The sequence below is a fragment of the Rutilus rutilus genome (assembly GCF_951802725.1).
Source record: "Rutilus rutilus genome assembly, chromosome: 12".
Taxonomy (NCBI): domain Eukaryota; kingdom Metazoa; phylum Chordata; class Actinopteri; order Cypriniformes; family Leuciscidae; genus Rutilus; species Rutilus rutilus.
Genome location: NC_140217.1, coordinates 28,987,906 through 29,011,302, shown reverse-complemented (window position 1 = coordinate 29,011,302; position 23,397 = coordinate 28,987,906). Strand labels below are relative to the sequence as shown.

Below are 23,397 nucleotides of genomic sequence, written 5' to 3'. Positions count from 1 at the left end.
TATAGGGTTAGGGTTAGGAATTGGGGTTGGTTTAGGGTTAGTTGCATGTAATTATGCATAATGTAGTTATTACTACAGTAACTATATATAACATGTGTAACAAATATACTGTAAAATAAAGTGTTACCATAGTTAAGTTGACTGTTTTTTTGTAAAAGACTAATCGTATATGTTAAAAAAAGAAAAAAAAAAGGAATATGAAATATAAACTCTACAGCTCAAAAGTTTGGGGTCAGTAAAATTATTTTTAATTAAAACTTTTATTCAGCAGGACTGCAATAAACTAAATGCTGACCTTTTGAACTTTCTATTGATCAAAGAATCCTCAAAACAGTATAAATAATGTATCATGGTTTCCAGAACTGTTTTCAACATTGATAATAATAAGAAATATTTTTGAGCATCAAATCATCATATTAGAATGATTTCTGAAGGATGATGAGTCTGAAGGATGATGAGACTGCAGTCCCCAAACTTTTGAATGGTAGTTTACTTGTAACATGACCTGGCTTTAAGATATTGAGATTGTACCATTTCATTTCTATCCAGACAAAAATATTCATATCTGACAAAAATGAGTCATGCAACGCCCACTTTGACAATTGATCAGTGAGTACAACATCCTGTGCCGTTTCCCCCTCTCCATCTGTTGGACTCATCTGGGATAAACATCAAGAAGGTCTTCACTCCACTGTGACTGTGAAAGTCCATGAAACAGGTGGCTGTCTGGCACTATCATTAAGAACACTTGCTCATTCCTGACAGAATTTTCGATAAATCTAAACAAATGATGTGCTTTTGGCGTTTGTGTGCGGTGGAGCGGGATTGCTGATCTTCTCATGCCACTGTTGTGCTTTTTCGGTTTCTCCCAAGCAATCATTGTACATCGCCTCTTCCCTCCTCCTCTCTGCGACCAGGCTTTGAAGTGGCGGCCAAGGCCACGTGGCCCTGCCTCTTCCTCTCCCCTGTGCCTCCTAAATAAACGTTCTGCATGGTGTGATTTTAAAGGAACGAGGAGGTCACCCTCTTGGCAATTAGAATCTCAGCACGGAAAAGCACAGGGCTTGGGAAACCAAAAACTGCCTTCACAGACGACAGACCACCCATTAGCTTTGATTTAAAACACGGGTTAGGAGACGACAAGAGGAGGAAAAAGAGAAACTGGAAAGAGACACCCGAGCAGGAAGGGAGGAAAAAAAAATGGGGCGGGTGGCAGGGTGGGGCAGCTGATGAAAGGGGGCCAAATCGTTTCTTACTTGAGTGCTCATCTGCAATGGGACTCAACTGAATCACAAATTGGCAATTAAGCAAGGCTCCTGAACCCCCCTTGGTCAGGGTCAAGATGAAAACATCTCCAGATGACCGGGCAAGCCCGGCCCTGGGAGAAAAACGTAAAAGAGGGCTGGAGATCAGCTTGGTGCTAATTCCGTGTGCCCCAAAACAGCAACAAAGGCAGGAAACGGAGGAAGGGGCTGTAGCCCTCTCTTACCTCTGACACAGTAACTTCTGGGATAATTAGGAGGCGATTTTGGAGTCAGACCTCCTGTCATCACTCCACTCCTCTTCATTGCGACTTTGGTTTCTGCTTCCTTTTGGATCAAAGAGCATGAGTAAGGAAACAAACCTTCAGCATTAAAGTACTATTACAGTAAAATGAGTATGAATTTACTAGCCATAGGTCCCCGGCTCATCTATAAGCACGAGGTGGATTACCTTGTGCCAGTCACAAGAAGTCCTAGTTCTCTCTGCTTTTCTTCTCCTTTTTTTTTTTCTCCTCCCAGGACGGCTCAGAGATGTTGAGGGTCTTTGATCTATGGGTGAGATGTTTTGCTCGCCGAGGCGGGCGCCAGGCAGTGCACCCCCTTTGCACACTTACACCCTCATCAACCCCATCCGTTCTGTTCTCCCGGTGTGTGTGAACTTGTTGGATTAGTGGCCCCTTGAGTTCTGCTAATGAAGGTTCCCGTTTGATCTGCAGGGCCCCAATTACCCTGCACAGGATCACCCATTAGAGCAGACCTTCCACTGACCCCACGTTTCTCAAACCAAGCCTCATTGTGACAGTTGGTGAGGAGTCCGCAGTTTTTGGCCTAATTTATTGTAGTTTTTCGTTAGTTAATCAAATTATTTTACTATTTGTACCTAACATGCTGTTATTGTCTTAAAGGCGTAGTTCTTTATTTATTATTTACCCTCATGTTGTTCCAAACTCATATGCTGTTTTTTGCTTCTGTGGAACACAAAAGAAGATATTTTTAATGAATGTTTCAACTTTATTTTGTTCCATACTATGAAAGTCTTTGTTACCTCAAATTCAAGCTCAAAATCACACAAATCAATATTTAAAGGGACTGTTATATGGAACACAGAAGAAGATATGTTTATCCATTCAGTGTAAGTCAATAGGGTCCAATATTGCTTTTTTCAACATTACAGAAAACAAAAAACATATTAATTTGGAACAACATGAGGGTGCATAAATAATGTCAGAATTGTCCTTTTTGAGTGAGCTATACCTTTAATATCTATACAAGCATACACATGCCTTAAAGATCCTACTATGTGGGCAGCTGTCTTCCAAGGGAAAAAAACTGTCTATTTTGTTTTCACCAATCTGACCCCTGTCCAAACCTATGTAAATATTTAGTTAAAGGGAAGGAAATCTATTCTGACATGCCGGCAAGAATCAAGCGTGTGAATGCTCAAATTGTGTGTGCCCTGAATAAGCTTTCACATTCGATAATACGTAACTCCTTGTATATGTGCCTGTCAGTCTGTGTGTTGGTCTTTATTTTGGCCTGTGTGTATCTTCGCAAGTAGGCGTGTGTGTGGGTGTGCAGTGTTTGCCATAAGGAGAAAGTACCTGGGAGAATAGCTTCTCAAACTCCCTTTGTACGAGTGAGCTCCTTGTCTGTGTGAAAAAGAGAGAGAGAAAGATAGTGCGTAGCTCTGGGATAAGAGTATCTCTCTTGACCTCTGCCTCCTAATTCTGTTTTGGAGGAGTATTTAGACATTCACAAAGAGACACCAGGGAAACGTTCACCAACACGCACATTTTATGGTTGCTTCTCAAACGGATGCCTAAAAACATACTCAGTAGCATTTACAATCTGCATAAATATGAATTACATAAATAAGGCAAAATGTCTTAGTAAAATGTAATAGTAACTGTGTTGCTTGTGTGTTGAGGAGGATGGTGAGGCAGCGTAACACAACACATAGCTTGATAGAAAGGGTGAAAATATATGAGTTGTGAGACTGTGGATGAGAAGAGATGGAAGAATACGACGGGCAGATGGATTGATTTCTTCCCCCGTCAAGTTTACACATCATACTATAACAGTGAATCCTTGAATCTTCCAAAACCTAGAGAGCTGCTTCACTGCTGATTTTCTACAAAGGTATCTGAACCATCATAGAACCTCATAACTGTCCAAATTTAACACATTTTGCACAGAAGACTCCACTTTTGTATAACTTATAACCTTATTTTTAAGAGTTAAAGCAATGTAAAAATATATGTTGCCAGAACTTATTGATCATATAATATTTTACAGTGTAGAAATGTATAAATACTTGAAAATGGCAATCACAGTGTTTCATGGGAAATGTGTCTGCCGCATTTCTCTGATTGGATGGATATTTCTCTGCAGGATCATGGGTATTGTAGTTCTTCACAACGAATTGTGGGTTAAAAATGGTTTTCCTAAAATTAACTGGAAATAATAAATATTGATAGATTCAACATAAAGCATATACTATCAATTAACAGCTCCAGATGGTTTTTAAAGGTCAAGTTATTGTTAAAAATCACTACGCCTATGGAAAAATGAACAATCTCTGTGAAGAGTATACAGCTGCCAAGTATGTAGCAGGTAAGCAATAAAAATGTCTTTACTTACCACAGGCATGAGGCTTTTTTTCTCTCTCTTTTTTTTTTTTTTTTTTTTCAGTGAAACCATTCTTGAAGTCTTTGGGAAAAAAGACGAACAGCGCAAGAAGAAAAGGAAACCAATTTGAATAGTTCAGGACAGGAAGTCGGATGAGAGGTCCACGGATGGCAACAAACAAACCAACACAGTAACAGTCAAAAGACCCATTCAAAGATAAACAGTGAATGAAAAATGCTTGGACTTGCTAACCAAAATGACTCACACTGAGAAGGGGGGAAATGGAGGGTGAGTGGACGGGAAATGAGAGATGACATACTCGTCCCTCTTCTCAAGGGCCCCTACAACAGCGAGCCAGTGTATGTGCGTGTGTGTGTCCAGGCCCTGGGGGGGGCCCTCTCTACGTGCCAGCGGGAGCCTGTTTGCCTCTGAAAGCATGCGCGGCACTCCCTGGAGAGGCCCCGGCAGTTTGTTGTGTGATCTTATCTGGCGCGTGCCTGGGCCGCCCTTTCCCACACTCTGCACGCTGCGCTGTCAAGCATGGGTTGGAGGAGGGGGGGAAAGAGGTAAAAAGGCCCCGGCCTGTCAACATTACATGGACTTGACAGCCGTGACATAAGTCCCACACCCAAACCTTTTCAATCATCAGTACACTTTATATAACAGAATCTCTGTTGTGACGCTCTTCCCCACAATCTGGCATCCCCTGCTCTCCACAGGACAAGCTCCCCTCCAATCAGCCTGTCCTTTCCCTCTTTACAGAAAGCAGCTTTTCACCTCCTTGGGCTTTTCAATTCAATTCCATATCTTATAGGATTAGGTTCACCCTGGTGCTGCTGCCATCATAGGGGAGTATGGAAACATTTCTGACATATTTGAGAGATCAAACAGTATAAGTGAGGAGTGTTGAGGGGTGGGGGATGGGGGTGGGGGGTACCGATGTGCCACTGCAGAAGAACCAGAATGCTATATTGAATAGAGCAGAGATCCCAGAGACCTCTAAATTCTCCAAAATGATTATTTAATTTAATTTAATTTTACAATATAAATATTTAATTGGTTCACAATGTCCCTAACCTTAAATTGTAGAATTAAGAATTGAGTAATTGTGCTCTCTATTCAACTACACTGTAATGAGTCTGGAGGAAGATGAGTGTGGGGAAGTGACAGGTTGTCTTGATAGTGCCGAGGGCTGCAGCTGAGTGCAGGTGAATACATGGAGAGCTGAGGAGACTCTGGGTCAAGCTCTCTCTGCCTTTCAGTCTCCTCCAGGGGCAACGGTTGCCTCCGCTGCTAGGGAGGATCGATACTCTCCTCGTTCTCCTTTCACTGTCAAACCCACCAACAAAATGAGAAAGAAATGAGGGATAGAAAGAACGATGAGAAAGAAAGAATGAAGTAAGCAAGGAAGGAAGTAAGCAAGGAAGGAAGGACAATCAGACGGAAAGAAAGGAAGCTATGGACAGGCTGACAGAAGAAGAAAGAAAGAAAGAAAGAAAGAAAGAAAGAAAGAAAGAAAGAAAGAAAGAAAGAAAGAAAGAAAGAAAGAAAGAAAGAAAGAAACAAACAAACAAACAAACAAACAAACAAACAAACAAACAAAGCAAGAAAAAAGAGAAAAAAGAGAAAAAGAAAGAACAGGAGGAATAGGAACGAATGAATGGACAAATAATAAACAAAGAAACAGACGTAAAGAAAGAAAAATCAATGAAAAAATAAACAATTAAAGGGATCAAGGAAAAAGTAAATGAACATGACCGAATTAATGAATGAATGTCATATAGAAATGAAGGAAGGAAGGAAGGAAGGAAGGAAGGAAGGAAGGAAGGAAGGAAGGAAGGAAGGAAGGAAGGAAGGAAGGAAGGAAGGAAGGAAGGAAGGAAGGAAGAAGGAAGGAAGGAAGGAAGGAAAAGCATAGGACAGGCAGACAGAAGAAGGATGAAGAAAGAAAGAAAGAAAGAAAGAAAGAAAGAAAGAAAGAAAGAAAGAAAGAAAGAAAGAAAGAAAGAAAGAATAAACAAAGAAACAGATGTAAAGAAAGAAAAAGAATGGAAGGAATGAAAAAAGAGAAACAAAGGAATCAAAGAAAAAGTGAATGAACTAATGAACACATGATCGATCGAATTAATGAATGTCAGAGAGACAGAATGAAAGAAACACACAGAAAGAGGAAATACAGAAAAGAAGGATGGACTGAATAAGCAAATAAATAAAGAAAACCAACTGACAAAGTGAACGAATGAATGAACAAACAAAAGAACATATGAACAAAGAAGGAAATAAGAAAGGAAAGAAAGAAAAAATAAACAGAAGTAATTAAGAAAGGAAGGAACAAATCATTAAAGGAACGAATGAACAAACTACAAGCAAAGATGCCTGTATATGCACATCACAGATGTTAGTCACTTACATTGGCAACTTGAGTACAATTTAACCACATCACAAACACACACACACACACACACACACACACACACACACACACACACACACACACACACACACACACACACACACACACACACACACACACACACACACACACACACACACGCTTAAAGTACTACCCACACACATTGTTGCATGCTGCTTGGCTGTGCACCTAATTTCCTTTCCCTCTCCATCCTTCTCTTACACACACACACACACACACACACACACACACACACACACACACACACACACACACACACACACACACTCCTGCTTGTCTGCGTGGGGGGCCCTGCAGGCTGTCTGGAGACCAGCACAGAACAGGATTCAGAGAGCACGATGGAATGGAGCTTTTGCTCATGGCTGATCTCTGCTCTGATCCGACTCGCTGCTGAAGAACACTTTTCTCCTCGTGCTCTCCATTTCTTCTGCTCTCTCACTGTCTTACTTTTCTTTTCTTTCCAGTCTCCACTTTCTTCCAGACATGAGCTCAGGCCTCATCTGATCCCTCCAGTAACCCTCGAAGGCACTGAACACTCACACACATGCACACAAACATTGCAAATACATAGACAGAGAACACAGATCGCTGACACACATACTGTAAATGTTGTGTTTAGCTGACACGTGATTATGTTGAGAAACACTGTCAAAGATTTTTAAGCAAATCACATCTGATCGGGATCAGTTGCCAAACATGCCTCCTCAATCATCTAAATGTGAAAGTTAGTGTGACAGAGTTTAAAGAGTTTATGAAAGACGTGACTGTTTGTAAAATAAGTCTCTTATGATCATCACATGATCACCAATATTTCACAATGTTACTGTTTTTTTTTTTTTTTTCAATGCAGATTAAAAATAAAAACAGTAATATTGTGAAATATTGCAATTTAAAAGAACAGTTTTCTAATGAAATATATTTAAATGAGTGATGGCAAAGATGAAATTTTAGCAGCATTACTTCAGTCTTCAGTGTCACATGATCCTCAGAAATCATTCTAATATGCTGATTTAATGGTAAAGAAACTTTTCTTATTATTATCAATGTTGAAAACTGCTTAATGTTTTTTTTTTTTTTTTTTTTTTTTTTTTTGGGAAACCGTTATAGTTATTTTTAGGGTTGTTTGATAGAAAGTTTATGCAAAATTTATTTGAAAAATAAATCGGCGCTTTTGATCAATTTTATTTGTCCTGCATGGCTGAACATATAATAAATCAACCAAATGCAAAGGTTATAGATTTCATTCCCAAAAAACAAACCTTAAGGGAGATAATCTATAAATCTGAATGAAAGTATCGACCAAACATAAAAGTTAGAACCATTGATCTTGATGGTTTCATATTGCGCTCTACCTCATTTCACTCAAATCAGAAAGAAAAATCATGCCCTTTCTGTCACAACTTCTTACATCATGGCTGCCAATGGCTGCTCATAATCCCCTCGCTGGAACATTCATTAGAAAGCATGCAGAGCTTTGTGCCCTGGGGCCAACCATGACTTTCCCAGGACAATTAAAGTTACTTAGGAGGAGAGAAAAAAACGGGGTTTGCAGAGGGGTAAAATGAAGGAAGGATAGAAAAAGAGCCCAATGGATGCAGGAAAGGAAGGATGAAGATATCCTTCGCAATCTAGCCAGAGACAGTCAGACTGGATCGGACCAGGATTACCCATTTTCTTAAAGGGTATAATTAGCCAATCTGTGGGGGAAAAAAAAATCAACCCCAGTTGTGCATTTACTTCTCTCTATAATTTATGCAAAGCTCTTACGCTGTCCTCTTTTTAATAAGCGACTGAGTGATTAAATGTCCAGTTGGCTCCTTGCTTCCTGCAAAGCATGAAATAGACTCAGGAGGCTCAATATCATGTGGAGCGTTGCGTCTTGTTTCCCAAAAATAAATAATTCACGAAATCTAAGGAAGAGGGGAATCTGTCCGAGAGCAACCTGTAGGGAACGGGGGTGCATTCTATGACTGGAAGGGGGATTTGTGATGGTCTTTGAGATAGGGAACACCTCCTAATCTACAGAAGAACCCAATTTTGACAGATGTTGTTATCCAGACTGATCTTTTCAGGACGTGGGATGAGAAAGCAGAGGTTACTGCTAGCAGCATACTGAACCTTTGACCTCATGCTGACCTTACAAGCATATAGCTGCATTTTAATATATTATTATATATTTGCAGTAACGCCAAATGACAGACAGCTAAGAGCTCTGTGCTCTATGTGAATGTACTGCATCACATGCAGTTTACAAAGGTTGTTTTGAGCTAGATATGCAAGGTAAATTTGTTTCAATCTGCCTGCGAAGTTGCTTTTGAGAGCAACGTACTGTACTAATCATGGAAGACAATATGTGAATATGCCTATAGATTCCCTAATATATAGAATGCAAAAAGCAGTATGTCAAATGAGTAGTACGTCAGAACACACACACACACACACACACACACACACACACACACACACACACACACACACACACACACACACACACACACACACACACACACACACACTCACACACACACACAGTCTATTGGGGTAATGGTTTTTATACTGTACAAACTGTATATTCTATCCCCCTACACTAAACCTATCCCTAAACCTACCCATCACAGAAAACCTTATGCATTTTTACATTTTTAATAAAACACTGTTTAGTATGTTTTTTAAAGCCATTTGAATGAGGACTCAGGAAATGATATTCATAAATAATACTGATACTCAAAATGATACTCATAAATAACATTCATATTGTAATACCAGTGTAATACCCATGTCATTATACAAATTTCTGTTCTCATAAATCACAAAAACAAACACACACACACACACACACATCCTGTTACACATCCTACAAGTCCTTACTCTAGTAATAACAGTAAATTATGCATAATTACAAGCCCAAACCTAATTATATAGTAAGTACTTGTTGTTAATTAATATTACCCAGTACTTATTTGTATAATTACGCTGTAAAAAGGGGCACCTCAAAATAAAGTGTAACCGTAAATGCCACATTAAATGTGATACATACTTTGACATACTTCAGAAAAAAACATTAACCGGAAAAGCAAACATTTTACACCAGGGTGCTTGGGGCAAAATTAGTACAACAAATGATTATATTAATACAAAGAAGAAGGGAGAGACTGGGAATGTGATGCATGGAACACCGGTAGTGTGCTTGTTCTAACAAAAAGCACAACAAAAAGGTTTAGAGTGACAGGTATCTCACCTTGAGGGATGAATTCCATTCGTGACATACCGTAAATTATGCAATGTAAACTAAAAAAACAGACCATCTAATGGCTTGTGTATTAGCAAACATGCCTTAGTTGTTTGTCAACCTGAATTGTACATTTCAGTCAGAATGAATACAGCACAGTAGCTTCTGATAATCTGTATTCTTGCAAGTCAGATCGTTTCAGGCTTAAACCCTCTTATGGGTGAAACTACAATTGAAACCAATTATAAGCTCCCAGGCATCAGTCTAGCACCAGCAATGGGACTGTAAGTTCTGAGGGTGAAAGTTGATGCTTCAGAAGGGCTAAGCTAGCCACTTTGTCCAGTGGGAGACAATGGACCATGAATGGGTGGAGTGAGACTAAGAGGACAGATTCAGTGTTCATACGGCCAGAGGGAAAGGGGAATGTGATTGGGAGGTGCAAGGTGAAACCTGGGGAGAATGTGCCAGCGATGAGGTCATGTGTGTGTGAGTGTTTCTGTGTGAGACGCAATGAATAGCCTGGGCTACAATGAGCAACAGGCCAGGAACTCAAAGGCGGCATATGATGTCATGGGAAATTGCGAGTGGCTACTGGATAGAGTGAGAGAGAGAGCAGTGAGATGTTTTGAAAGACTTTGTGTCCATGGCAGTGTATCAACATGGATCAAAATTGAATCATTTGCAGCACCTGTTTCAGAAAATTTGTTTTAGCAATTTACTGTTGTTTTTTTTTTTACCAATTTATTTCCATGACTTATGGATTTTTCTTTTGGAGTTGAATACTGTTTTGATTCAGGCTGATTCGAATGAATAATTCCGACCATTTTGTGAACAAATTAAAACTGACTCACAAGAACAATTTATTCACAATTCAACACTATAAATATTCATTATATATAGGCTATATATACAATTATATGTATTTTCAGGGAGACTTTTTCCGTTGTTTTTTTTTTTTCCTGAGATTAACCTTTTGTCAGAAATTTCTGAATGATACAAACAATCCTCTTATATTCTCATTTCAAAAATGATTCGGTCTTCAGCTAACTTTGAAGTACATTTAATAAAAACGCTTTGGAACCTTAAAAAGAAATGGAAAACTGTATAAGAAAAGAAAATATGTAAACCTGCGGTGACAAGAGCGGGGCGGAGAAGGAGACGCTGAGTCGATTCCAGTTCCTCAGATCTTTCAGACAGTGGCACTTGACCTTCTCCAGTACTAAAGAATATGACAGCCGTGAAGCTGGGGGAAAAAAAGCAGAGAGAGACAAAAGCCACACAAAGTGCAGCCTGGCACCAAATAGTTAGTTTGCAATCAACGTCAGTCATCCCTCCTGTAGAGACAGTTTGATTTCTACTTTTCAAATGAGGCGTTTATTTCAAGGCCTGATAATAGGGCGGCGAAATTGAAATTGGCAGCTCGACAATCTACAGATAATAGTGCACTGCACAGGAGATCATGTGAATGGTGCTTTTTTACCCCCTTTTTTGTCCGAGACTTGATAGAGAGAGAAAGAGAGAGAGAGAGGCAGCATTTTGTGTGAGAGTGTGTGTTTGTGTGTGCGTGAGGGAGAAAGAGAGAGATGTTTCACAGTCAGGTTACAAAAAAAATAAAAATCTAACAAAAAATTGTCCAAGAAAAGGTAAAACCAAGACAAAAAGCATAGAAATGTTATAAATGGGGTAAAAATGCACTGGGTGGGCATGCTTGGAGGGGGTTAGGGCTCTTTAATGTTCCTGGCACAGACCCAGTGGAGGTCTCAAGGTTATCCTGGCTTTGCAAACTCCCACGGGAAAGGTGGTGGAGTGAGGGGAGGTGGCTGGGCTGGATGGAGGTGGAGGGAAGGGGGAGAACAAAACTACAATCTAACGCTGGAGCAAAGCTCATGAACCAGGGAGCTGTTATCTAGGGACCTGGCCTTGCTTGAGGTGGAGGTGCAACTGTGACCCTTAAACATTTTCAACATCTGCTTCTACAAGGAGGCCAAGTAAGAGTCAGATATGGGAATAACTAATTTATGCAGATTCAATCAATGCTGGACACTAAAACCAAATTCAATCTTCATGTTCTGAAAGCAAAACCCAAAGGATGACACTGTGTAGGGAAAGACAATGAAAAAAATAGCTTTTATAATCAGTTATTAGTTGAGCAATGTGTTCATTTAAGGATCTTTTAGAGAACGCTTATTAGAAAAAAATACAAAATATGTGTGCATATATATATATATTGTGTAGTCGATAAATTAAAGAGTACTGGGCTAGTCAACGCATAAAGACAAATGTATAAGTCACCCCACACTCATCACTCATGCAAAAATTAAATAAAAATTAAATAAAAATATATTTTATTGAAAAAAACAGATGAAGGCATAAGAACTACAAGAAAATAAATCCTCATTTATCCCTGATGGAGTCTAAATCCAAAAGCATTCCCCTGAATAATTTCCTTTCTGAATAACCGCTTCATGAAGCTTTCTGTACCTTTTCAATACCAGTTTATTGGAGAGCCAATAACGTTATGTTATGTTGCTTAAAATATAACTCTATGGAGGACTAATATTCAGCATATGAACGTATAAAAAATGGACAAATACATTGCGTGCTTTATAGAAAAGTGAATGAATAATTAAAAAACTTCTATGATAGGCTTTGATATGATATGATATGTAAATTGAGAGGTGAAGCAAGTTCAACAATTCATGCAGTCTGTTTACACTCTCCCAGTGCCTGTTACAGTAATTAAGCAAGACAACTAAAGAGGGCCTATGCCTTCAACAGTTTATCTACTGTAAACAACAGGACTCCCTGAAGAGGAAACCGGCCGGTTTATTCACCTGTAATTCAAATGCAGCAAGATCAAGATCCTTTTTGTAAACAAAAACCCATTGCTTGGCCATTGTGTGCAGAATACTTCTTTATCTCTAGGGTTCAGATAGCATCAACAGCGTGAGAAAGACTGCTATCAGTTATCAGCTATCTCAAACTTAAAGAATGTTTTCAATGTTTGAGGTCTGAGAAATTCTCAATTGAAAGACTAATTAAATTAAGCGACATATACACAGAATGTTGCATGGTACGTTAATGCACAATGAAGTGCTTCATGCATTTATTTGAGCTTGGAAGCCTTGTCATTAGCAATAACGCCCCAGGCTTGTTAATTCACTCACCACCCAAACCAGTCGAGCCTGGCAGCCCGATACTCATGCTCATGTAGTGACCCATGACCCAGTCTCTACTGCCTCCTCCACATAAGCACACAGCCCCTGGTACGCCGCTCCATGGGAGAGAGATCTTGGCTAAGCTTTACTAAAGATTCCCCCTAAGGCACACGCTTCTCCCCTGCCACAGAAGAAGCAGGAGCAGCAACAGGAGCCGAAGCGAGCCCGGAAAGGCTTGAATCACCACTGCGCTAGGCATCTGTTTGAAAAAAATCCCCAGCCCCTGCTAAATACAAAAACACAGAGCGCTAATGTCTGCGAGGCTGGTGGTGACCCCGAGTGATCTCTGTGTGTGCGTGCGTGCGTGAAGGTGTGTTTTGGTCTCGGGGAATTTACATGTAGGTGTGCGCATGTGTGCGTATATGCATGTGCGTGAAGAGCACTGTGAATCGACGCTTTTATCACGCCCCTGCCTCTGTTCCCCTCAGGCCCTGGAGGCTGTGCTGTTCAGAGCCTTGCTGCTGTGTGTGAGTATGTGGCGCCTATGTTCCAGCACTCGCTCTGGCTGCTGCGTCTGCTTCGTGGGAAGACTGCTGGAGGGTCTACAAAGCAACACTCACTCCCCTCTCTCATCTCTCCCACCTCTTATTTCGCTTCCTTTCTCTCTGTCTCTCTGTACTTTGAAGGGTCTTGGTGCTGGAAGAAACTTCGGCACCCTCTCACATTTTTTACTTCAGCAAGTGGTTGTCTACTTATATCTTGGTTACAGGCTATATTAATCATTCTCGATAAACAGAACACACATAGACAAGTGAATATACCAATGCACTGTAAAAGGTGAGGTGCACCAATAACAATAAAGGCAACTGTTTTCATGGCTTTTTTTGTTTTGTTTTTTGGTTGAATTAGTTGAATTAGAAAGAAACTGATAATAATAATACTGCACTTAAAATGCCAGATTAAATCTGTCATATCTGTAACAATAACTAATTTAAAGGGATAGTTAGTTCACCCAAAAATGTAACTTCTGTCATCAGGTCATTCCAAACCTTTATGAGTGTTTGCATGGTAATGGATATGACTATGTTGATATGTTTGGTCATGGCGGAACAGATCTGCTACGCTGCTGCTGCTGCTGCAGAGCAAGTACGGGACTTCCTACTGCCAATACATGACACGCTGCTGTGAGCAAGTAAGCATGCTTGCAGATCTATATACAGGTGGAGCTGGGGAAGGTGGAGGGTTTCTGAAAGTGCACTGCACTGCTATAGCAAATGCTGACCAAGTATTTAAAGGTCGAACAGCAAGCTCATTGGCTACTGATACAACAGGAACCAATCAGCTGTGCCCTACAGAGAATGATGTGTCCAAGCAGATTGAGTTAAGGACCTACTAGCCTGCGCCATCTAGAGTTTCATGAATGAACTTTGTTTTCCTCTGTGGAACACAAAAGAAGATATTTTGATTACTTGTCCATACAAGACAAAAACAGTTGAAACATTCTTCAAAATACATTCCTTTGTGTTCTGCTGAAGAAAGAAAGTCATATAGATCTTAGTCATGGTAGCGCCAAATTTTATTTTTGACAGGAATGAAACAAGGCTGTGAGGGATCAAAGTACAGTGCATCAATGGACTGTACTGTTTTTTGACAACATACCGTTTATAAACTGTGGTTACACTTTATTTTAAGGTGACGTAGTTACATTGTACTTAAATAAGTACTGAGTAATGTTAATCATCTATATGCACTTATATAGAATCATGTTAGCGTTAGGGTTTGGCTTAGGGTTAGTTACTTTATGGATCATTTACTATTATTACTATAGTAAGTACATGTAATAACGTGTAACTACATCACTTTAAAGTAAACTGTTACCTAAACTGTTTTGAAAGTCGTGAGTTGTAAAAATTAAACACTAAAAATGACATACAGCGTGGGCCATTGTAAATACTTTAAGTCTATCCCTCATAGCCTTGTTTTCATCTGTGTGAAATTCAATATGGAGTCTAACCTGACTAGGTCTATAGGTTTGGAACAACATGCAAGTGAGTAAATAATGACAGATTATCAGATTATTTTCAGATCTAACATCCTAAAAAGAGTTATGTGCAAACTGTTCTCTTCGTTTACGTTTAAATTGTTCAATTGTAAATTGTATCCGTAATTTCATGTTTTTATCAGAAATATACATGGAGAGCCAAGTGCTTGTTGGCTTAAACTATTAAAAACATCACATACTCATCATGTGACAGCAATCAACCAACAATAAAGAAAACCTAGCAAAAACGGAGAAGACCGTAAATGGGACAAAACATTGTAATTTCTCAAAACTTTTGAACTGTAAGTAAACTTATTTGTATTGTTATCAAGCATCATTTACCTGATCTAAGAATTTTTTTACAGACACTAAACATAGCCTAAAATTAATCTGCTCGTTATCACATATGGATATCTGCCAAAGTCATTTTACGTATTTCAGCAAGCCATCAAAGGTGACTGACAGCTCCTTGAGCGAGGCTGACACCATGACACCCTCACTGCCGGCTGCCCGACCTCTTCAAGAGATCCCTATGAGCCGTCAACAGCAACTTTCCTTTGGCAGCTGGCATTCATCACTGGCTTACACATTAACTTTACACTGGCTCTGTGATTGCAGCTCAGCTTGTTTGGGAGCATGCTATCTCCCACTTTCTCACGTACTTTAGTCCTGATTACATTATTGCTGTGTGTGTGGACAGCCATGGTTGAGAGACCTCAATAAAGATATGATTCTGAGAGAGAGAGAGAAGAGTGGGGTGGAAGGGGGCTGCAGAGGGAAGTGTATGATTGCTTACGTGAGCGAGCGAGATCAAGAGATAGAGATAGAAGCGGTGACATAAAGACTTTGCTAAAATGAGTATATGTTGCTTTAACTATATTATGTCAATAAAAGTGGGTGACACAAAATAATATGGCCTTTTTACAAGGCTATAATTAACTTAATTGCATAGATGTATACTGTTCTTCATTGTTGCAATTAATACACACTGTAACAATGAGCCAATTTTTTCCCCCATATAGACACAATAACGACATAATCTCACAAAAGGTAACACTGCAGGAAAATGCACACGGGACTGGCAGCGTCCAGGTGCTTGGGGGGTGGGTAAGGGGGGTAAAGGGAGGGACAACGCAACCTGCCCGTAATTCAATGCACCCTCTAGATCCCTTGTGCAACACGAGCATGAGAAAGTTACTCATGCGGAGACGAAAGGTTTCTGAATCTACCGGTCTTTGTCTACTTGACATCAATACATTTGTTTTGCGAGTCCTTTACAAGTGTGAGAAAGAGCGATGAATCTGTTTCGCAGTGTAAACAAACGGGACATTGAGTACTCTGAGTACTAAGTTTTTCTAAAAATGTGTGGAGCTAGAAAACAGGAGCATTGTAACAGATTTTGAATGTAACTCAGTGTCTTTGATATAGTATTCCCATATTTATCTGCTTCAAATTTAAATTGTTTAGAAATCTACTTAACCCTAAACTGTGTGAATTAGCGTAAAGCACAAAGAGTGCTATGTTCCCCACTTCCGGGGTGGGTTGTAACAGTAGGTGGGGTGGGTTGTGACACTAATTTACTAAGTTCAGAATAATTGTTATCCATCACCTCCCCCATTTCATAAGCATTTTAATTCAAAGCCATATATATGCAAATAGAAAACATGTCTGGTCAGCCATTATATTAAGCTGTTTTGTTTAACACGCAGCCTAGATTAAATGCATGTAGATGATAAATATTTCATTAAATAAGAGAATGTTCTCATTAAGTTCTCTCAAATAACAGTCATTAACATTAATTTTCTTACCTCAGAATTTTTTATTGGTTAAACTGATGCCATTACATCTCACCCCTTGGAGTTACAACAGCTGTCTTTCTTTCCAAAAAATCTAAAAATAAAAATGAATAATATAGTACATAAATAAATAACGTCATGGACCTGATAATGAACAATATGTAATTGCTTTGTGGATCTGCTTGAAAGTATTATATTTTAATGTATTACCATATAGCAGTTAATTAATATCAACATGCATGTTACATAAACGCTGTCGTGTCATCAATACGAATTTTATAGCAAAAAGAAAAAGGTGATTCGAAACGTATATAGCAACACAGACAGTTTAGCAGCCTGCCACTATGATATATCACACACACTGATGAACTGCCGGCGAACCCCCGGCGCCCTGTCCCGCAGACGCGCGCAAAGCCGGCAGGAGCAGCGCCTTCCCCCGCCGCTTGCGCGCCACGTGTCGCGGGGTCTGCAGCAGCTGGAGACTCTCACCCCTGTAAATGTGCATATCAGAGGGCTGGCAACCCACTCCACACACGCACACCAACCAGTGTCTTTACTGTTAGTGGATTATGACACCATAACTGTTAAGTCTGTTAGTTGATGATAGACGGCAAATATACAATATGTTAACGTCATCGTTTAAACGTCAATACGCGTCGACAATCGTTTTTGTCCAAAATGCGTTTGGACTTTGTTATTTGCGTTTTCATTGCAGTACAGGCAGAAGCATGAATGAATTTAGTGTTTTGTTGCGTTTGTTTGTGACCTCGTCCGAGGATCATAAAAGCATGACCTAAATTAGAGTTCCTTCTGTCAGACACAGTCAAGGACACTATCCGCGCTGTGCGCGCTTTCGGTCTGAAATATCTTCACACTGGCTCGCATTCCGATAAGCCCGATCGAGCTCTCAGTGGGCGTGGTTTTCCCAGGCTTTTAGAACAGCAGCTGCTATTTACCTTCCCTCTAATGTAAACCACCACCGCCACCCCTAGCCCGCCAGCCAAACCTCAACCACCGAGGTAATAAAACATCCTGGCACGTGCTCCACATTCACAATAGCGCTCGTGAGCCGACAGATGTCAAAATGCCAACAGCAGCGACGCGCTTAAAGAAATACAGCGCAGCCTTGTCAAATGAACTTGTACACAGAACAAATATTTAACACACTAAAATCGAAAGCCTATTTAATCGCTGCCTTATTTTATTTTATTTTTTTAAGTAAAAGTGGTGGGAAAGTTACAGACTGCACTGATTAGATTGTGCACCTTTTCAGCCACTTTAAACCGAATGACAGTATTGTGAAAAGTTAAATGGACTTTCTTCAGTGTTACTTTTCTTCAGTGTAACTTGACAGGGAAAATATAAGTTAAACAGATATTCCTCCTCTTTTTTTCAGATTTATAAAATTCAGACCACTTTTTAATGACTTATCAGTTGGGATATTGCAACAGTCTAGCCTACATACTGCGGTATTTGCAACAGTTCAATTTATTTAATAAAAGGCAAACTCAGCTGCATTTTATTTGACATGTTTCGTAATGTTAAAGCCTATTGCACTCAACTTTTTTACGTTTTCCGTATTGCGTAAGTATATTTTTGCATTACTTAGTTTCAGTCTGGATGTGTATTGAATTGCAATTACAAAGTTTGCTATTTCTTTGCGGAGACTGGCTCTTAAGTGTTAATATGTAAACTTAATGATTGAAGGCAGTCCCGGTTGTGCCCTAAACCCGGCCGCGCGCCATTGGCCACCCGCTCAAACGCTAAACAACCAATGGAGTGGCGCCGACCACGAGCCATCCTCCCCTCGGGCCGCGTGTCCCTCGCGCTGATTGGTAGAAAGTTACTGTGGGAAAGAAAGTTTGGGAAGTTTCACACGAGCCGTTCGCGTGCAGTCGGAGATATAAATAAGACCAACACGACGCTGAGGCAGGCAGTTGCTACGACCGCTGGCAAACGGTGAAATCAGAGACTGTGACATCATTGCCGCACCAGTTGAACTCGGGACACTTCGTGCGGATATCCATTCATATCTGGAACTGTATCTGCGTACTTTACTGCGTGTACTCTAACAGAAGATACTGAACAGGAGGATTTCTTTAAAACAAATCTCATAGGATACTTCCCAGAGAAGATGCCTGCCGACATCATGGAAAAAAACTCCTCTTCTCCGGTTGCCGCGACTCCAGCGAGCATGAACAGTACACCTGATAAACCCAAAACGGCTTCGGAGCACAGGAAGGTTTGTACTGATATTACACTGTACTGCATTTATTTCCAAACATCGCACATGTGCGCACTACGTTACATTGCAAGAAATAGTTCCCGAAGTTAATAGACATATTGACTTATTTTTTTTTCTTTCTTTTGCATTTTAGTCTTCTAAACCCATAATGGAGAAAAGAAGAAGAGCGAGAATCAACGAAAGCTTGGGTCAGCTGAAAACGTTAATCTTAGACGCCTTGAAAAAAGATGTAAGTAGACTGAAAGTCCGATTGATTCTAACAATTATATCTGGGTTAAATATTAATGCATCTCTTTACATAGCCGCAATTATCTAAACCAATCTTTTTCTTTTCTTTTTTTATTCAGAGCTCGAGACACTCCAAACTTGAGAAAGCGGACATCCTGGAGATGACAGTGAAACATCTCAGAAACATGCAGCGTGCACAAATGACCGGTAAGTCGCGGATCTAATCTATATTCGTAAACATTAGTTTGCGAACTTCCAGAAACTCGGCTGCAGTTTTTACGCTGCGTTTCTCTGTAGGCTACACTTGTTTTAAATGTGGCAAGATTCGTTTTCTAGATAGAATAGAACTAGTTATTGAACAAATCCATGTTCAGGTACTCAAGATGATCTGACCGAAAGTCTTTCCTCATTTTCTTTACAGCTGCGCTGAACACGGATCCCACCGTTCTTGGGAAATACAGAGCTGGATTCAGTGAGTGCATGAACGAGGTGACCCGGTTCCTGTCCACCTGTGAAGGGGTTAACACCGAGGTCAGGACCCGGCTGCTGGGTCACCTAGCCAGCTGCATGACGCAGATCAACGCAATGAATTACCCAACACAGCACCAGATACCTGCCGGGCCTCCTCATCCATCCTTCAGCCAACCGATGGTTCAGATCCCCAGCGCGACTCAACAACCCAACGTTGTGCCTCTTAGCGGAGTCCCCTGCAAAAGCGCGTCTTCCTCCAACTTGACTTCTGACGCAACAAAAGTTTACGGAGGTTTCCAGCTTGTACCGGCAACGGACGGACAGTTCGCCTTTTTGATTCCCAACGCTGCCTTTGCTCCAAACGGCCCCGTTATTCCAGTGTATGCCAACAATTCCAGCACACCGGTTCCGGTGGCCGTGTCTCCGGGAGCACCGTCAGTCACGGCAGATTCCGTTTGGAGGCCTTGGTAGACAGAGAGAGAGAGAGAAAAAAAAAAAAAAAAAAACTCTTATAGACTCTTAAAGACAAATTACACTTGTTTTCTTTGTTCAGCGTTTACTTTTTTTGTTCTTTTTGTATGAAAATGTGTTTTAATGAGATGCTGCACTATATTTGTATAGATCAAAAGGGAGAGAAGTTCATATTGAAATAAGTTTTGTATTGTTGAATTCCGTTCAATGCATTTTTATATTTGCGGTATCTTTTCCACGTTGTGATGCCAAAGATATGTTGAATGCGCTTTCAAGTTTCTTCATTTTGGAAGATAAATAAATTACGTATGAAAAATGAAACGTTTTGCCTCATTAGTTGTATTCTGTTTTCGGTTTGTTAACCATGCTTATTCTTACTTTAAGCAAAGATTCGGGTCGTATCGCATGCAGATTAAGCCTAAACATGCTGCAGCCTTTAAAGAAGCTTGCTTTCAACTCTTAATCATTGTCAAGCACAAACACAGGTAAACGTAGCCTATGTTAAATCACGCCGGCGGATAAGACATTAAACGGCCCACAGTGTAGTATGGATTTACATTGCGATCAGTGAGTTGTCCTACGTCTAACAAGTTATTTTAATTTTTATTTTTTTTTCCCCCTGTTAAACATCGCAATCAACTGATCAAACTACATCTGTCACTCACATCCTTGTTTTCATACTCGTCTACACTGAATAGGTTTATAGTCACAGTACAACTTATAGATTATAGGCTATTGATTGATAGTGAAACCCACGTTTAAAAACAATAAAAATAAACTATACATAAGTAATTTTTATACATAGCCTGGTTTTCTCTTATTGCTAAAGATAAATATCATAAAACTTGAAGTTTGAAGTAAAAAAAAAAAAAAAACAGGACACAGGACGATATGCTATATTGGAATAAGGTTGAATTAATAGCATATCGCTTTACACATTTAGCATGGGGATTTTATCACAATAAATAGGCCTACTTCATAAACATTACTATTGAACGATCAATGTCTGTATATGAGTGTGACATGCAGAGCTCCATCAAGAGGATTACTAGATTCTGAAGCTTAAGTCAGTAGCAGAGAGAAGTACAAGTGACGATTTTTATTACACAACCATTTAGCGCCATCTAGTAATTCAACTGTGAACTACACTGGTCAACGCTTTCAGTTTGAAAGAATTTAAGGACATGTACCTAGCCACATTACTAGCATAATGCCATGTTAACAGAAATTTATTTATTTATTTATTTATAAGCATCTGCATCAACAAATAAAAATGTATGATTAAAAAAAACAATAAACTCAATAAATGATTATGATAATAACAAACTACTTTACATATGCTTTTATCTTTGTGTGGGCATAAAGGATGCAGAAATATTGACACACAACTCACATGGCTTTTATTTCGAGTAAAATGGGAAAACGCTTGACATGATGAAACGTTTCCTTCTCCATGCATCCCTGTGTTTTCCAGGTGTGTGTTGCCTATAGCTATTTCAGTGTGGCCATTCTTTGAAGGGGGCATTGCAGGTGTTTGCAATTACCTGCTTTGAGGCACAAAGTGTAGATAAGTGCAATCATTTTGAATTTCCATCACACCTTTTGTGGTGCCGAGAGTATAGAGATTGGAACCACATGTTGCCTGCAAGGACATGCTCATCTCGAACCGCATACACGGTGGGTCAGCCTGTTTTGCCCACCTTAACTTTGAGCACAACACCACCTCAACAGATCCACAATGATGTGTCGGACCATGCATTAATTTCCTGTTTATTCCAAGGTTACACAGATGGATCCAGAGGCGAGCAGTGCAACCCAAAAAAACCGCCCGACCCCCTTCAGGCATGCTTCCCCCTGCCCGTCTTGCTACAACCCGCCTCTGGAGGACAGCTTTACGAGGGTCTCAGGTTACTGGCGCACTGACCACTGTGCCGGGGCACCCGTGCACATGTCACAACATGACCGGAGGGTTAGCCGGCATGTATGTCAATTAACTTTTCCCACACTCTGCAAATGCAAGAGGCTTGAGAGGAGAAAGGAGGAGGAGGGAAAGGGAGAAAAATAAAAAGGACTAAACGAAAGCCCCCTCTCTGCTTCCTCCTTGGCTCTTAAGTGTTACCATATGGCACGAACTCTCTCTCGCTCTCTTTCTTTGCCTCACTCTATCTCTCTCTCTCCTTCTTTCTCTCTCTTAACTCGTCATCATTACCGCCTTGTCTTTGATTGTAGCCCTGACAAGCCTGGGATTTATGATTTAAGCACAGGGATTGCTGTACCAAGCTCTGGACTCACTATGCAGCCCTCTTTCTCTCATTCGCACTCCTTTTCCCTCTCTCGCCCTCTCCTGCAGTTGCAGGGGAAAGGCTGTTTTCTGGCAGGAAATGAATAGCTCCCAGATGAGCTGAGGAACCTGAGAGGTCGTGAGAAAGAGGCGAACCCCCTTCCCACAGCCGGCGCACTGCCAGCCGCCGGGGGAATGTGGGAGAGCGTCTCTCTGACACACGCATCAACTCTCCCGCTGCTTGCCCAAACACCCCACCGCCTGCCTGCCAGCAAGCGCTGACGCACAGGGCCCATCTGAGGGGGGTAGAGTGGAGCTGATTGGGGCAGTATGTGGAAAGTTTGACAGCAGAGGCGTACGTGAGGACGAGGACCGAGGACAGGGGACAGGAAGGAGGATGGAATGATGGAAGCCACGACGAGAAGAACATGTTCACTAAATATACAGTTACAGAAGTAGTGTTTGTAGCAGGGGATACCGTTCAAAGTTGGATAGTCAGTTACAAAGCTGCAAATACAGAAAAACAAATGTATTATTCATAATATTCAATCAATTCACTCTTTATCTTCTTGCTAACAAAAATGTATTTTCACTGTGCCAAAAAAAACACTGTCTTTTATATAAACAGGAAGCTTTGGTTTGAGACTGAGAGCCTCTAAACAACTTTACTTCCTCCCAGACAGGAGAAGTAATGGTCAAGGGCTTTCATTCTGACTGGAGCAAATAAGGATTAATGTGAGTGACCGATGAGTAATCAAAGTGACAATTTGGCACGGCGAATGAAGGAGATGGCAAAAGATCTGCAGCATTTAAAGTTTCAAAAGCTTAAAGGAATATGAAAGCAAGATGGGAATTTTTTTCAAAATTTTGATGGAAGATATTTGAAATTTGAAAATGGATCACAGCAAACCTTTTGGTTTTGTTTTGCTCAATTAAGCACTGAGACGTATTGTGGCTTGTAAATATGTGTAACAAGCAAGGAAGGCATTTGATTAAAAATACAGTAAAAGTAATATTGATAGCTTTTATAAATAACTTTTTTTTCTATTTTGATATATTTTAAAACGTAATTTATTGAAGGCAAAGCTGAATTTTCAGCAGCCATTACTCCAGTGTCCATTCACATGATCCTTCAGAAATCATTTTAATATGC

At 40.3% G+C, this 23,397-nt stretch overlaps 1 protein-coding gene and 1 long non-coding RNA gene across 2 annotated transcripts; one reads left to right on the top strand and one right to left on the bottom strand.

Annotated features, from left to right (window-relative positions):
• Positions 1-1,485: 1,485 nt before the first annotated feature.
• On the bottom strand, positions 1,486-2,911 carry LOC311300594. Its single transcript, XR_014629349.1, has 3 exons — positions 2,864-2,911; positions 1,714-1,991; positions 1,486-1,589 (listed from the first exon to the last, which is right to left on the bottom strand). It is a non-coding gene; the product is annotated as an uncharacterized lncRNA (long non-coding RNA).
• A 15,462-nt stretch (positions 2,912-18,373) lies between these two features.
• her6 (hairy-related 6) lies at positions 18,374-19,968 on the top strand. Its single transcript, XM_084426612.1, has 4 exons — positions 18,374-18,790; positions 18,927-19,022; positions 19,141-19,228; positions 19,443-19,968. Exons 1-4 carry the CDS (start codon positions 18,683-18,685, stop codon positions 19,961-19,963), a joined length of 813 nt encoding a protein of 270 aa, XP_084282738.1. The 5' UTR covers positions 18,374-18,682; the 3' UTR covers positions 19,964-19,968.
• The last annotated feature ends 3,429 nt before the right edge of the window (positions 19,969-23,397 follow it).